The sequence below is a fragment of the Saccostrea cucullata genome, unplaced genomic scaffold (genome assembly GCF_032062105.1).
Source record: "Saccostrea cucullata isolate Sc308-1 unplaced genomic scaffold, CSIRO_AGI_Scuc_v1 ctg208, whole genome shotgun sequence".
Lineage (NCBI taxonomy): Eukaryota > Metazoa > Mollusca > Bivalvia > Ostreida > Ostreidae > Saccostrea > Saccostrea cuccullata.
The window spans coordinates 368,955-382,675 of NW_026930701.1; the positions used below are offsets into that span (position 1 = coordinate 368,955).

General features: G+C 35.2%; 1 protein-coding gene across 1 annotated transcript; it reads left to right on the plus strand.

Annotated features, from left to right (window-relative positions):
• Positions 1-7,133: 7,133 nt before the first annotated feature.
• Positions 7,134-13,692, plus strand: LOC134229701 (uncharacterized). Its single transcript, XM_062711469.1, has 5 exons — positions 7,134-7,293; positions 8,302-8,407; positions 8,783-8,889; positions 10,323-10,495; positions 12,436-13,692. Exons 1-5 carry the CDS (start codon positions 7,176-7,178, stop codon positions 12,709-12,711), a joined length of 780 nt encoding a protein of 259 aa, XP_062567453.1. The 5' UTR covers positions 7,134-7,175; the 3' UTR covers positions 12,712-13,692.
• Positions 13,693-13,721: the final 29 nt, after the last annotated feature.

A 13,721-nucleotide genomic window follows, 5' to 3' on the forward strand; every position in this document is an offset into this window, starting at 1 on the left:
ATTGAATAAGAGGGGTGTCTGTATTTAATTAATGTGCTAAATGCACTCCTAAGGGGATTAGCTGGATTAACTGGATTATAGAGAAGCCGTTATCTTATACTATTTATCTTATATGATGAAAAAGACAGACAACTAAGGAAATCATCCCGATTGTGTGGATTTTTGTACTGTTTCCTGTAAATATTTTTGTTTATGATTTATTTATACGTTCGAGATGACTTTTAAAAAATATTTAAATGATTTACGCTCGAAATGATTTTTTATAGAAAACATCGTTTTGGGGATATGATTGCACACAAATCCCTTGAAATGTTTGTCCTTAATACCCTTTATTGGTAAATAACACAAACAAACAAATGATTCTTGCGTTAGCAATATGTATCTTGTCCGATTTCTAACGGAAATGATAGAAGTATGATAAATCTCTAAAACACAAAGAACTTTAATCGTTCATAAATTTCATTTGTGTTCATGTACATGAAACTTCGTAAAATCTGTATACATTTTTATTGCTTTTCTTCGGGGGGGGGGGGGGGGGGGGGGGGGAGGGGGCTAGTTTAGCACCACAACAATTTCTAGATTTATTTTAGCAAACAATATTCAATCTATTTCATAATATAACATAAACTTTTAATATTAGGTTTATTGTCGGAAAGGTTAACGTTGATTGTGTTTTTATCTTTAAAAATTTTAACTTTTAAAAGATAGTAATCTCAGATTACGGATCATTAGAGCTGTTTTGCTGTGGAGAAAAAAGGGGGCATATGTGTCATTTTATTTATAAACCGTTTACATTTAAACTTTTAGATCATTACATCGACTTATTTATTTTGAGAGAGAATACTGTACTTTCTCTCAACCCCCTCTCTCTCTCTCTTTCTCTCTCTCTCTCTCTCTCTCTGAATTCATAGTGCAGTTACTAATTCAGATAATTAAAGAAAATTCTGTTCTGATATTTCTTTTCTGAGCATGGATTAAAGCGTCAAGGACTATAAAGCGGAGAATATACCCATGATACCTTCACAGTCGTTAGCTCTGTAGTCTGAGTGACGCATGCTCCCCACGGAAAGCGATATATTTCACAGTATCTACATGTAATTTATTACAGGTAAAACATCTAAAGACGTCAGGCCCGTACACAAAAATCCAGGTAATGACGTCATTACCAATAATCAATTAAATACATTAATCAATTCATGGATACATCGATTTGGGTGATGCATTTTAACATTTATTACTCTATAATAGTTCTCTTATGATGGATATAAATTGATCGCGCGGTTGAAAATGTTTTGAATAAAATGATTTTTCTATCCCATTACATGTAATCTTAACATTAAATATAACTTTTTTTCAAATAATTCAAAGAGACACTCAAGTAATTTATTATGTTCCCCAAACGAAGTTGGGGAACATATTGTTTTTACTCTGTTTCTTATTATTATTATTTTTCTTCTTCCTGGGCACTTTTTTGTCCGCGAATGATCTCGTAAACTACACATCCAACTAAGGTGAAATGTTTTTAGGGTCAGTAGACATATTATGAAAATTTGCGGAACGAAGGTCATTTTGCGCGCACGTGCTTGCAAGAGCGCGCACGTGCAACACGTGAAATGACCAATATAATGTATATTGCCGTAACTTTTCTATTTTTTGATGAAATGTTTTGAAACTCATAATGTAAGGATATATTAGTAGTATAAACAAGATGACGTGGTCAATATGGCAAGAACTCACGCGCATGCACGTGCGCTACGCTCTGATTGGCTGAAAGTAAAGTCTCAATATCTTTCTTGTTTTTTGACGAAATCCTTTGAAATTTTGATCATAGCCATGCATTAGGATATATCCTACAAAATGATATATACCAATTATCATGAAAACACGTGCATGCACGTGCGCTGCAATCTGATTGGCTGAAATTTTAAATAGCTATAACTCCCTTGGTTTGCAACCAAACTGTATGGGATTTGGAACAATGGACTTTTACAAGAAGGTATGGTCACCATGCACATGCATGCACGTGCGTGTACAAATGCTGCAATCTGATTGGCTGAAACTTTAAACAGCCATAACTCCCTTGGTTTTCAACCAAACTGTATGGGATTTGGAACATATATATATAATGGACTTCTACAAGACAAGAAGGTATGGTCACCATGCTTGCTTATATATGCACGTGCGTGCACGTGAAATGGGTAAAATCAAAAATGCACTTGAATGAGCGGTTTTTTTAATATTTTTGGATTAAATACTTTAATATTTAGCATATTAAAATATATAAATTGTTTAGACAATATGATATGGTCATCACGCACATGCATTCACATGCGCAAGTGTGCAGTGATAAAATTTTAATGAACATGGTACACTTCTGGGTAAACGTTGTTAAAGTCTCAAATGCATAAAGTTTGTCTTATTTAATTACGCTTTCGGGGAATATGACTATAAAAGGGATTCGGGGAGCGTTTGGGGAACATCTGTAACGGTCCCCGTTACAATTAGCACTAGTTCACTTGGCAATGCCTTAGATTTTGTCGATAATGCTACTAGTATATACTCAATTACATACATCAGCGTAATAAAACATTTCATCACTTTTTATCATGTTTTCTTACAATTAGACATGCACCTCATCAAGCACATAAAAAGAATTTTTAAATAAAAATTTGATTGATGTATGTATACGCTTATAAATTTACATCTAAAATCAGGTCCATTTACAAGTGTTTGCCTGATACCAGGTTTCTTAACTTAGTCTTCTAAACGTTTACCTCAGTCTCCTAAACGTGTTCAGATAGCTCGCCTGCGACATCTCAAGCTCACGTATGCCCCTCCCTATACCGTCACTTATAGTCCCCCCGGGGAAAGTCACGGGGTCCCTCTGTCTTTATAGTAGGGCTCTATCGACCAGTACCAATCGGTAGTCGGCTCTAAATCTATCAGGCCTGTCGTGTCCAAAGACTCCACAGAAATGTCACAGGCATTATGGCCCGCTAATCAAATTTTTGTATGTACACATAAGAAGTCGATCGGCTCTCCCCTGGATTTTCTGTAGGTATATCTGAGTTTTGTGTATCTAAGGGTCTATAAAATTGATATGACTGTCGTTTGATCCGGAATTATTCGCCTGCTGTTTAAATCAATGTCAATTTATCAGAAGATTCATACAGGTAAAAGTGAATAAAATTGTTTTTAGTTGTGTTTGTACAGCATGGTACAAATCAAGCCAACACAGCAATTAAATCAAAAAGAAAATTTTGTCTTTATCGATACACCGTACGACATACACAAAAAATAGCTGCATTATTTTAAAAAACAACGCTCTCTCTCTCTCTCTCTCTCTCTCTCTCTCCTTCGTATATATATTTAGAGCCCATTCTATATTTAGCTCACCAGAGCTTAATACTCAAGTGAGCTTTTAATTGTCCGTCTGTCTAGCTGTTTGTCCGGCGTCTGTCCCCCCTCCGTCCAGGGGTATGACTTTTTAGTAAATCTTTGAATCTATGCTATTTTTGGATTTTTCGTATCGAATACGTTGTAAATGAGTACTACAAACATAATTCATGAGAAAAAGAAAAATATTTTGAGCAGGAGAGTATAGGGGGGGGGGGTCCTCTCCACAAGTACCTGTAGGGTGGTCCACGGGCCTTTCGTTGAATATGTATAATATAAGGGACTTTTATACATATATGTAATTGATTGTAGACGTTATTAATACACTGTGAAAGCTTAAGACTCTTGGTCTATTAAAAGTCGAGAATTATTTACTCCTGGTATATAACGTGTTTTGTATGTTAATTAGCGGTCAATATTTCTGTTTGCTTTTGTTTAACAGAAGAATGTTAAACATTAGAGAAAATACTTAAATTGCTACACGTCGATGACAGAATAAATATATGAACAACTTCCTCTAGAGTATATACGAGTACCTGTGTGTCTATCTGTAGTCGGGTTCCTGAGCCCCCCTCCTCCCAGTATTAAACAAAAAGGAAGCTCGGGAACATAACCTGTCTATATATAACAAATTCGAACAGAGTGGGTCATTACAGAAAAATATCTTTTTGAATATTGATTTACCAACAGCAGCTGTAAAAGGGGGTGTGAGTAATTGCGTCATAATAAGTACTTGTGGACAAGACCCCCCTCTCCCTAACCTATACTCGATCCCGGGTCTGTTGGACATATCATTTTATGTCGACCTTCTTTTTTTATTATTTCAATGACCTTGATTAGATGCTAATATGGACAATGTTTGAACTACCTGCGTACATGTAACTATATAAAGAAGATATTATACATCTGAGAACTGTTTGTAAATCAATCGATTTAGGAATGAAATTTTTTTGGGTACCTGAACGCTTGCATTTTTCTTCGGGTTTGAGCGTTTAATTGAACGGTAACCCCCAGTTTACTTTGTACATGTAGATAGGGAAATCATTTGGTCCTGTTAAATTCTCATCTGTCATTTAATTGTTGAATGAGCAAATATCTTCTATATGTTTTGTTATTCAAATGATTTTTAATTATATCCAGCTGCATGCTTTTAAAAAAATGCATGCTTGAACATCCATATAAATATCATTTTCATTATTGTTTGATTTCTGCAAATGCACATTTTAAAAATTGTTAAATTAGCCGTCTAAAACATTATGAAAATAATTACCTTTATAGATTTCAACAATTTGTTAGATGCATTGGTTCATTTGAGCAAATAAACGATTGATAAATAGGTGTTAATATTTGATTTTATTTTATTGTGTGCTTATTCCGCATATTTACGCCATTACAGAACAATTAAATAATAATAAAACATGTTCCCTAGAAATAGCTCAATACCCTTTTTTCTATTAGCACAGTTAAATTTCCTGTCTCTTTCTATTCATACAGATTGGAGAAAACTGACATAAAAACCTCTCGTTCATACGCTATCATGCAATATATGACCAAAAATATATAGGGTGAATTCACCATGCATCGGACACATACCTTGCTTCGGACAACTTTAGACAATAAATTCTCTTTCAACTTAAAAGTTCCGTGTCTTTATTTGTTTCTGTCTAGAAGGTGAAGATTTAAATTTTTTTATGATACTGATTGTTATTATCATGTTGTGATAAAAATACCCCGAGAATGGCCTTGAAGTTCCATATTTTACATCAAAAAAATAACCAGAAAATTATGATTTTCGATTTTTAAAATATCAATTTTAAAATTCGACTTCACAAACCCTTGACAATCTTTGAAAAAAAAGTCAAAGACTGGTAATTTTACATAAATTTTAAAGAAATTTCACTTCAATGTTCGTATAATTCTTTTCAGAGCTGGTTTTCACTAGTATGTTCATTTCTCCGTACATCGGACACAAATTAACCATGAATCGGACACTTTCCGATGCAATGGTAAGCACTGCCATTTTCATACAGAACCCAGCTGATAGCTGTTTTTGCGGAAAAAGAAAATAAAAACTCTATATTTTCAGTCAGAATACAAGTTATCGATATATGACGTCTGGAATTTGACTCAATATATTTCTACAAACCAGAGTATGATAAACCATAAAAAAAGGGCGCGAATTACTGCATTATAAGCATTTAAAGCATTTTCTAAGGCAGACTGAGGTCTCTTGAATCGTTCTACATTTGTGCACGATATCGTCAATTAAATTTAAGTTGAGGATTATTTCTTAGATAAAAGATAAAAGTATATCCATATCAAGCATTTATAAGCACTTTGATTTTGATATTTTTTTTTAAATTAAATTGTTCCGATGCAGGTAAAAATGTGATCCATGGTGAATTTTGAGTTATCACATTTTAAAAACACATTTTTGAGGATATTTTCTCAATAAAGGGCATATAATTGTGTCCCAAATTTTGATATTTTAATCACAAATTAAATGTTAAACTCAATTTTGAAATTTTGTCGGTAGAATATCCAACTTGTTGAAGTACAAGGGGGCATGGTGAATTCACCCTAGCACTTGCCAGAAATAAGGGTAATGAATATTGTGATTTTCCCTCTTTGATTATAGTCGATCATAACAACCCCCTCCCCCCTCCCCCCGAAGCACTTTCCAATATTTAAAAAAAAATATGCTAATTATCGTTTTCGATGCTTCAAAATACACAATTTGGATGAAATATTTTCTACAAACCCTTGACAATCCATGAAAAAAAATCTCAAAAACTGTTCAAGTCTCCATCTTTGGACAATTCAATGGTTTGTGAGCCTCTGGGATCGTAATTCAGTGAACATGGCACTTTCCTGTCAGTGCAGCTAAAATTATTCCGTGTGGCTTTTACTGGGTTCCCTTTTCACTGACAGAGAATGGAATGAAAACTCCATTATCGATATTTTTCTGTCATATTGAATTTTTTTCCTTTAATTTTATCGGTGATTATCTACAGCGTCGGGAATCAAATTGTTAGCAGCGGCCCCGGAGACCGACACCGCAGTAAAAAAATCAATAGGATTATATTTACGTAGTCGATACACAGTATTAAATAATACCATTATTAATTGCATATAATATATACGAATCTTAAAAAGGCCACCGTTTTCATTGATTTTCAGTTTTTAAATTAAATTGTTAACAGCCAGACCAAAATGTGACGGAAGAGGGGGTGGGGAGGGGGGTGTCTATCTTTATCTCCACATTTTTAACACAGTGACGGAGCATCTTTTTTTGAGTGGGGGGGGGTGGTTCAACCCGAGGAATTTTTTTAACTTATAATACCTGGAAAAGGTTGACAAGTAAAAAAGGAAAATAAAGGAAAATTGTCAAAAGTAGAAAATCCAATTTCGGGGGGGGGGGGGTTAACTTCTTCTAGTATCTTTTTTTTATTAAAACACTGCATTACCCTTATATTACCCTTATTTTACAAAACTGCACCCAAAATAGGGGAGGGGGTCAACCGGACTTTCAATGAATAGATAAACTTATGTCTGGAAAAAAGCGGGGGTGCCCCCCCCGGCACCCCCTAATGCTACGTGCCTTTAAGAACCAAATAAGCAGACAGACGGACGGACAGGGCAATAACTTCATACATAGAAGTGTATCCGGAAATTATGGTCATTATTTTTTTACATTTACTTTTAAGTTCCGAAAGTTTGTTTACAATAATTCGGAATCCTCGAGACTGGTCGATACTTTGTTATAAAGACCTTTGCACATGCTGGAAATCATGGGAAACTCTTTGGTGAAGGCGGCGGCAGTAGATTTCGGCATTCAGTGGGTAGGCTGGGCGGTGGCAGCTAGTCTCAAGACTGAAAAATTTTACGATCTGGCAGGTAAAATCTTTCAAACTGCGTAAAACTTCGTTAGCAGGAACATTTTCAAGTTACGTAACCTAAACTAAACTTTCGCTGTCCTTGTATGATCTGTATATAGATTTTAATGGTCTTTTTAATTGGAACATTCAATAAATGTCGTAAACTTAAATTATAATATGCATGAAAATTTACATATCGCCTTTTCATATTTTGACAATATCGACAGGGACCTGTATTCTAACTTTTTATAACGTACAAAAAAGTTTTCAAAGTGAAAACGAAAGTACGTAAAAGTGTCAAAGTTATCAATAGGCTAATTAATTTTCTGTGAAATTAAGCACATGTTTGTTAATATATATCCCAGATTTTATTCTTCCCGAGTCACTAGGAGAAAGAAACGCCCCAGTAACAGAGTAAGGGACCAGATGAAAACATCTCACTGCAATGTCTGGTGTTAAGATCATATTTTATAGCATTTACACTTGTAATAAGGAGGGGAGAAGATGTATGGCTGGACCTGGAATCGAACCCGGAACCCCTGCATCTCCAGTCTGATGCTCTACCTACTGAGCTCTCCAGGCCGATATCCACAACCCAAACCATTACATTCCTCCCTCCTTAGATGGTCTTCAACCTCAAAGACACAACCCAAGTTCTTATTACACCCTGGCATGACTTTCACCCGCAATTCCATGGGTGGTCAGTGACACAAAAATCTGTAACAGGAAAGGAGAAAATGTATGGCTGGACCGGGAATCAAACCCGGACCCTTGCATCTCTTGTCAGGTACTCTACCAACTGAGCTTATCCAGGCCGATATCCACGATCCAAACCACCATACACTATAATAATTATTATAATACTCAACGACATGCAGTTAGTATGACAGTGACTTAATTTTACATGTTATATGGAATCATCTCATTGTAGGATCAGGGACTGCCTGATGTTAAGATTCCTATTTAGGGATGTTTACGCTAGTACTCAGTTGAATTATATGACTTATGTTAAATCTTCTCATTGTAGGATCAGGGACGTTTATATGCCTAGCCTTACAAAGTCTGAAATGGGGAGGGAGATACCACTTCAGGCAGAAAGTCAATACGGGAATGGTGGTCTCATGGGCGTTCAGGTATCATGATGGTAGATTAATTTCTGTAGCTTCGTTAATATTTCTTATCACTGCTTAAGAAGTTGAGATACCTCAGAGTTTGAGAAAATTGAGAAATTCCGAGAATATTGAGATACTCAGAGAAAATTGGCTCTTGTTACCATCTTGAACTTTAACCTAACATTACTATTCCTTAATAGCTGTAATATGTCCAAGTGAGTTAAAAGTCCCAACAACTTGTTCTTTATGTCAGTCATTTCCATGGAATTTGAATGTTATAGTCATGAAAAACTTGAACATCTCTCACATTTTTTTTATCTTAATAATATAGAGATTACAAGCTTTTATTAGGTAGCATGACATGTAATACTTATAAACACTTCTTCTTTTGTATAGACTTGGGCTGTTTCTTTTCACAAGAATTCTGAAAGAAGGTCAAGATCGGCGCTTTAACAAGGTCAGGGACAGACCTGGGACCTTCTTCGTGTACTGGACAATTCAAGGTGAAAATTTTAAAAGTAGCAATTCATGTATTTGTAATCTTTCAAATGGAGACTCATGGACTAATTCTCCTGTTTGGTAGCAGAAACTGTTGCTAAAAAAGATCCCTCACTGCTCTATGGTTATAAGTGACGAGTACAGGTGAAATTAATCTGAAAAAAAAAAATTTCTTTCTCACTAATATAAAGGCATAAAAATTAAATGAGGAATCCGGTGATAAATGGATTTTTGCAAAGAGCACTGACTTTTACAATCGAAGGCTTATTTTTACAGTTGGACAATATATCATGTATTTATTTAGAAGCTTTTTTGCAATAATGGATTTTAATCCACACCGGGTCCTATAAATGGATCTTAATCCACCTTGGGTCCTATAAATGGATTTTAATCCACCTTGAGTCCTATAAATGGATTTTAATCCACTCTTGGTCCTATATAAATGGATTTTAGTCTTCCTGTCGTCAAATACTGTAAATGTATCATATTTGGCATGTACAATATTTGGCGGAAATTCAATTTTCAACAAGCGTAGATTAGATTCAGCGCTGTCTTAATTTGCATTTGAATTTGTCATAAAAGTTAATATACAAGACATTTAGTGAAGTACATGAATTAGAGGCCTCTGCTTTCTGCCAAAATCACTAAATAGAATACACACCGCTAAATGTAATATGTTAACAGTATGTTGGAATCTCAGGAATCAGATAGTCAGATACAAATTACTGTGGTTTCATCAATTTTTGTTGGAACTAATTTTAGTGGATTTTGTAAAACACATTTTCAAGGATATTAAGTAATTTCGTGGAAAAAAGCATTGCCTATACAAATTAATAGCAAATTTCTTAATTCAATGAGGATTTTAATTCGTGGATCTGCTCAACAATGAAATCCTTGAAAATCAGTGCTTGACAAATATTAATGAAACCACAGTACATGTATCAGTTATATTTGTAGGAATAAGGGTGCATGAATACCCTTGGTTTGCAACAATAGAGAGGTTGAGATTTCAAATGTGTACATATTTAGTAGGTAAATTCCCTAAACTCCTTGCTTATTATGTCATCAATTTTAGTGATGACAAGTTTTCTACACATATTTATAACTTGTAGAATGGCATCTACATGTAAGTGAAAGCTTTGATTTCACTGTTGTAGAAGTATGTTGGATACTGTAAATGTATTATATTTAGCCTGAATGTACAATATTTGGCGGAAATTGATTTTTGAACATGTTAGAGTAGATTTGATTTAGCGCATTTCTAAATGTTTTAATATATGTATGTATGTGCATGAGATTTAGTTTGGTATTTGAATTAGTGGAAATGTCTCTCCACCAAAAGCACTCAATAAAAGAGTACACTGCCAAACGTAAGACATTTACAGTAATACTTAAAGTAAAAATGCCTCTTACATTAAGTCTCCTGCTTTCTGTGTAGGTATGTGGGTGTTCCTGACTCTGCTTCCAACACTAATTGTGAATGACAAGAGAGAGGACCGACCTTTGACCTCGCGGGATTATATTGGATGGTCCCTGTGGACGGCCGGATTTCTGATCGAGAGCATCGCGGATTACCAGAAATCCGCCTTCAGGGGAAATCCAGAGAACCAGGTACTAGGGATTCTGTTTTCTGTATCCTTCTGTATGTCATCCAATTTTATTTCTGATTTCAAATCCCACTTTGGGATGTGGAGACCGGTCCTTCGGATGAGACCGTGCAGGCACGAAAAAAATCCTCACTGCTCAATGGCCCTGAGTGCCGAGTATAGGACAAACTTTGCAGCTCTCCACTGGCAAGTGGTGGCGTCTCCATATGAGTAAAAAATTCTCAAGAGGGATAACATGTATTAACCAAAATACAAACAGAAAAATCCACTAATTGTAAACAAGTGACAGTTTGATTCAGCTTTCCCTAACACCACATGGTGGATCTTCTGAAATCAATCAATATCTCCAATTAAGAAGTGAATTTAATATTTGAAGATTCATGAGGTACATGAAGTACATGTATGACGCTTCACCCCGGCATGAAATGGCGTGAAGCTTTGTAGTTCATATACCTCATGAATCTCCAAAAATTACATTGATTTTTTATATTTACATCATTTTGTCTTAATAGGTGACACAATTCAACTGTCCTTTTTAAAGCAAAACAGTTTGCACTATAGTTTCCAAGTACAATATTGAGATATTTATGCTCATCCATTGTAGTTCATGAGAAAATATTTTTGTTTGTATTCTCACCTCTCATTGGTTGATTTCCAAAAAGGAACGCAAATTATTTTGTATAATCTGGTTTGGTATGGGGACACACCCCCTTGACAACCAGCTTAATCATCATATACATGCAATCCCCTCATTTCCAGTCCTTGGAATCTATGGAAAATTCCAGATTTAATAAATGTACCTTTAACTTCAAACAGTTACTCGATCTTACCTCATGTAAACAAACAACATGGCTGTTAGATCTATGTGTCAGTTTTTACCTCCCCTCGCTTCACATCACTTCCATTACTACGGTTGTATTATTGCACAGTAAATTTGAACTCGTAAAAAGCAACACAGTTTTTTATCCAAATTTGTTTTTAATTATTTTAAAATAAAAGTATGAGGAATGACTCTAATTCTTGGCTGAATTATCAAGTATAATCTGGTTTAGGTCAGTTTACGCTTTTTTATAATCTATTATAATTTTTGTTTAACGTCCCTCTCGAGAATTTTTCACTCATATGGAGACACCACCACTTGTCGGTGGAGAGCTGCAAATTTTGTCCTATACTCAGCACTCAGGGCCATTGAACAGGGAGGGATCTTTTTCATGCCAGCACCTACTGCGACTTGGGACCACAGTTTATATGGTCTCATTTGAAGGACTGGTCTCCATGTCCAACAGTGGGAGATGACTCATCAACTCCTTACTTTGTGACTCTAGAGCAGACGCTCTAACGTATGCCATGCGGATGACTTCTTTGGATGAAGTGTCAGTTGTAATAATATACATGTACTTTGCAGCTGCATTTGCTCTACAATTTACTCTTCTCAAAGTTTCTAGAACAGTTTTGTCATTATTAAAAAAGCATTGTATTATACTTTCACTTATCCTTGTAGTTCTGCTTCAACTTGATGCAAATTATCTAAAACGAAATAAACAAATTTATCCAGCAGGACCTGTGGAGCATTGTTTAGACTATGTACAGGGTAAATTTATCCAGCTTGGCCTTTGCATTGTCCTGTTTATCTTTATTTTACAAGGAAATTTATCCAGCACTACCCTATCTGTCTTTATTTTACAGGATAACATTTTTCCCAGTGTTGTCATGTCTATCTGTACATCTATTTAACAGGATAAATTTATCCAGCAGGGCCTGTGGAGCATTGTTTTGTCTTTATTTATTTTACAGAGTAAATTTATCCAGAATGACCTGTGGAGCATTGTTTAGTACCCTAACATTATACTTTCTGTGTTTATGTTACAGGGTAAATTTACACAGCATGGCCTGTGGAGCATCGTTCAGTACCCTAACATTATCCTGTCTATCTTTATTTTACAGGGTAAATTTATTCAGCATGGCCTATGGAGCATTGTTCAGTACCCTAACTACCTGGGGGAGATCATGATGTGGTCTGGGATCTACCTCTCCTCTACCTCGGTTCTCCGGGGCTGGGAGCATGTCAGCATCATCTCCCCCCTCTTCTTGACCTTCCTCCTCACCAAGGTCAGTGGAATACCCATACAGGAAAAGGGAGCCTTTAAACGATACGGCGGGGACCCAGCATTCCACGAACACATCAAGAAAACTCCCAAACTAATCCCATTCATCTGGTAGTCGAGAAAACTCCCAAACTAATCCCATTTATCTGGTAGTCAAGAAAACTCCCAAACTAATCCCATTTATCTGGTAGTCAAGAAAACTCCCAAACTCATCCCATTTATCTGGTAGTCAAGAAAACTCCCAAACTCATCCCATTTATCTGGTAGTCAAGAAAACTCCCAAACTCATCCCATTTATCTGGTAGTCAATAAAACCACAAAATGATCAAATTTATCTTGTAGCAGAGAAAAACCATTAAACTGATCCCAATTATCTGATAGTCAATAAAACTCCCAAACTGATCCCATTCATCTGGTAGTCAAGAAAACTCCCAAACAGTTCCCATTTATCTTGTAGAAGAGAAAACTCTCAAACTGTTCCCATGTATCTAGTAGTAGTGAAAACTCTAAACTGATCCCATTTGTCTGGTAGTCAATAAAAATGTATGTTTTTTTTAGCATAGATTATTTTTTAACATTTATTAGTACATACAGTTATACCAAGTACATTTCAGTTGTCGTGATGCTTCATGAATCCAAACATTTTGCTCAAGAATAAAAGCATTCTGATTATTAGTTCTTGGCTGTACATGGATTCCATTTGTTCACATTATTTTCAGCTTGAACAAAATTTATATAGAGAATTTATTTAAGACTTGTTGAAAGTTTTTGTTAATGGTGACTGAGAACAATTGATTCACGGTGATTTCAACAAAAGTGCCATACAAATGAAAACACAGAAGCAGAATGTGCAAAAAGATTAACGTATCATTGGTAGTTGTATTTTCATAAGTCAGTTTAATTTATTACAAAGATCAGATACATTTTCAGAGACAGCGTATTTTTTGTATGACCCTTCCATTTATTATTCATATGTATTATTTTTAGAGTGTGATTTAGTAATTTTGACATAAAGGTACACTTTGTGATGATGTTTATATCACATTGAATAAAAAATTGTATGAATTGTTGACTATCAAATGAATTGTTTGATGGATATTCTGATTGTTCACTTATTTAACTCTT

Bases quoted from the DNA above. Each gene is read 5' to 3' on its own strand.
- LOC134229701 (XM_062711469.1), top strand. From the start codon at position 7,176: ATGCTGGAAATCATGGGAAACTCTTTGGTGAAGGCGGCGGCAGTAGAT. The intron at 7,294-8,301 runs GTAAAATCTTTC...TTCTCATTGTAG, and splicing joins AAAATTTTACGATCTGGCAG to GATCAGGGACGTTTATATGC. The intron at 10,496-12,435 runs GTACTAGGGATT...TTTATTTTACAG, and splicing joins GGGGAAATCCAGAGAACCAG to GGTAAATTTATTCAGCATGG.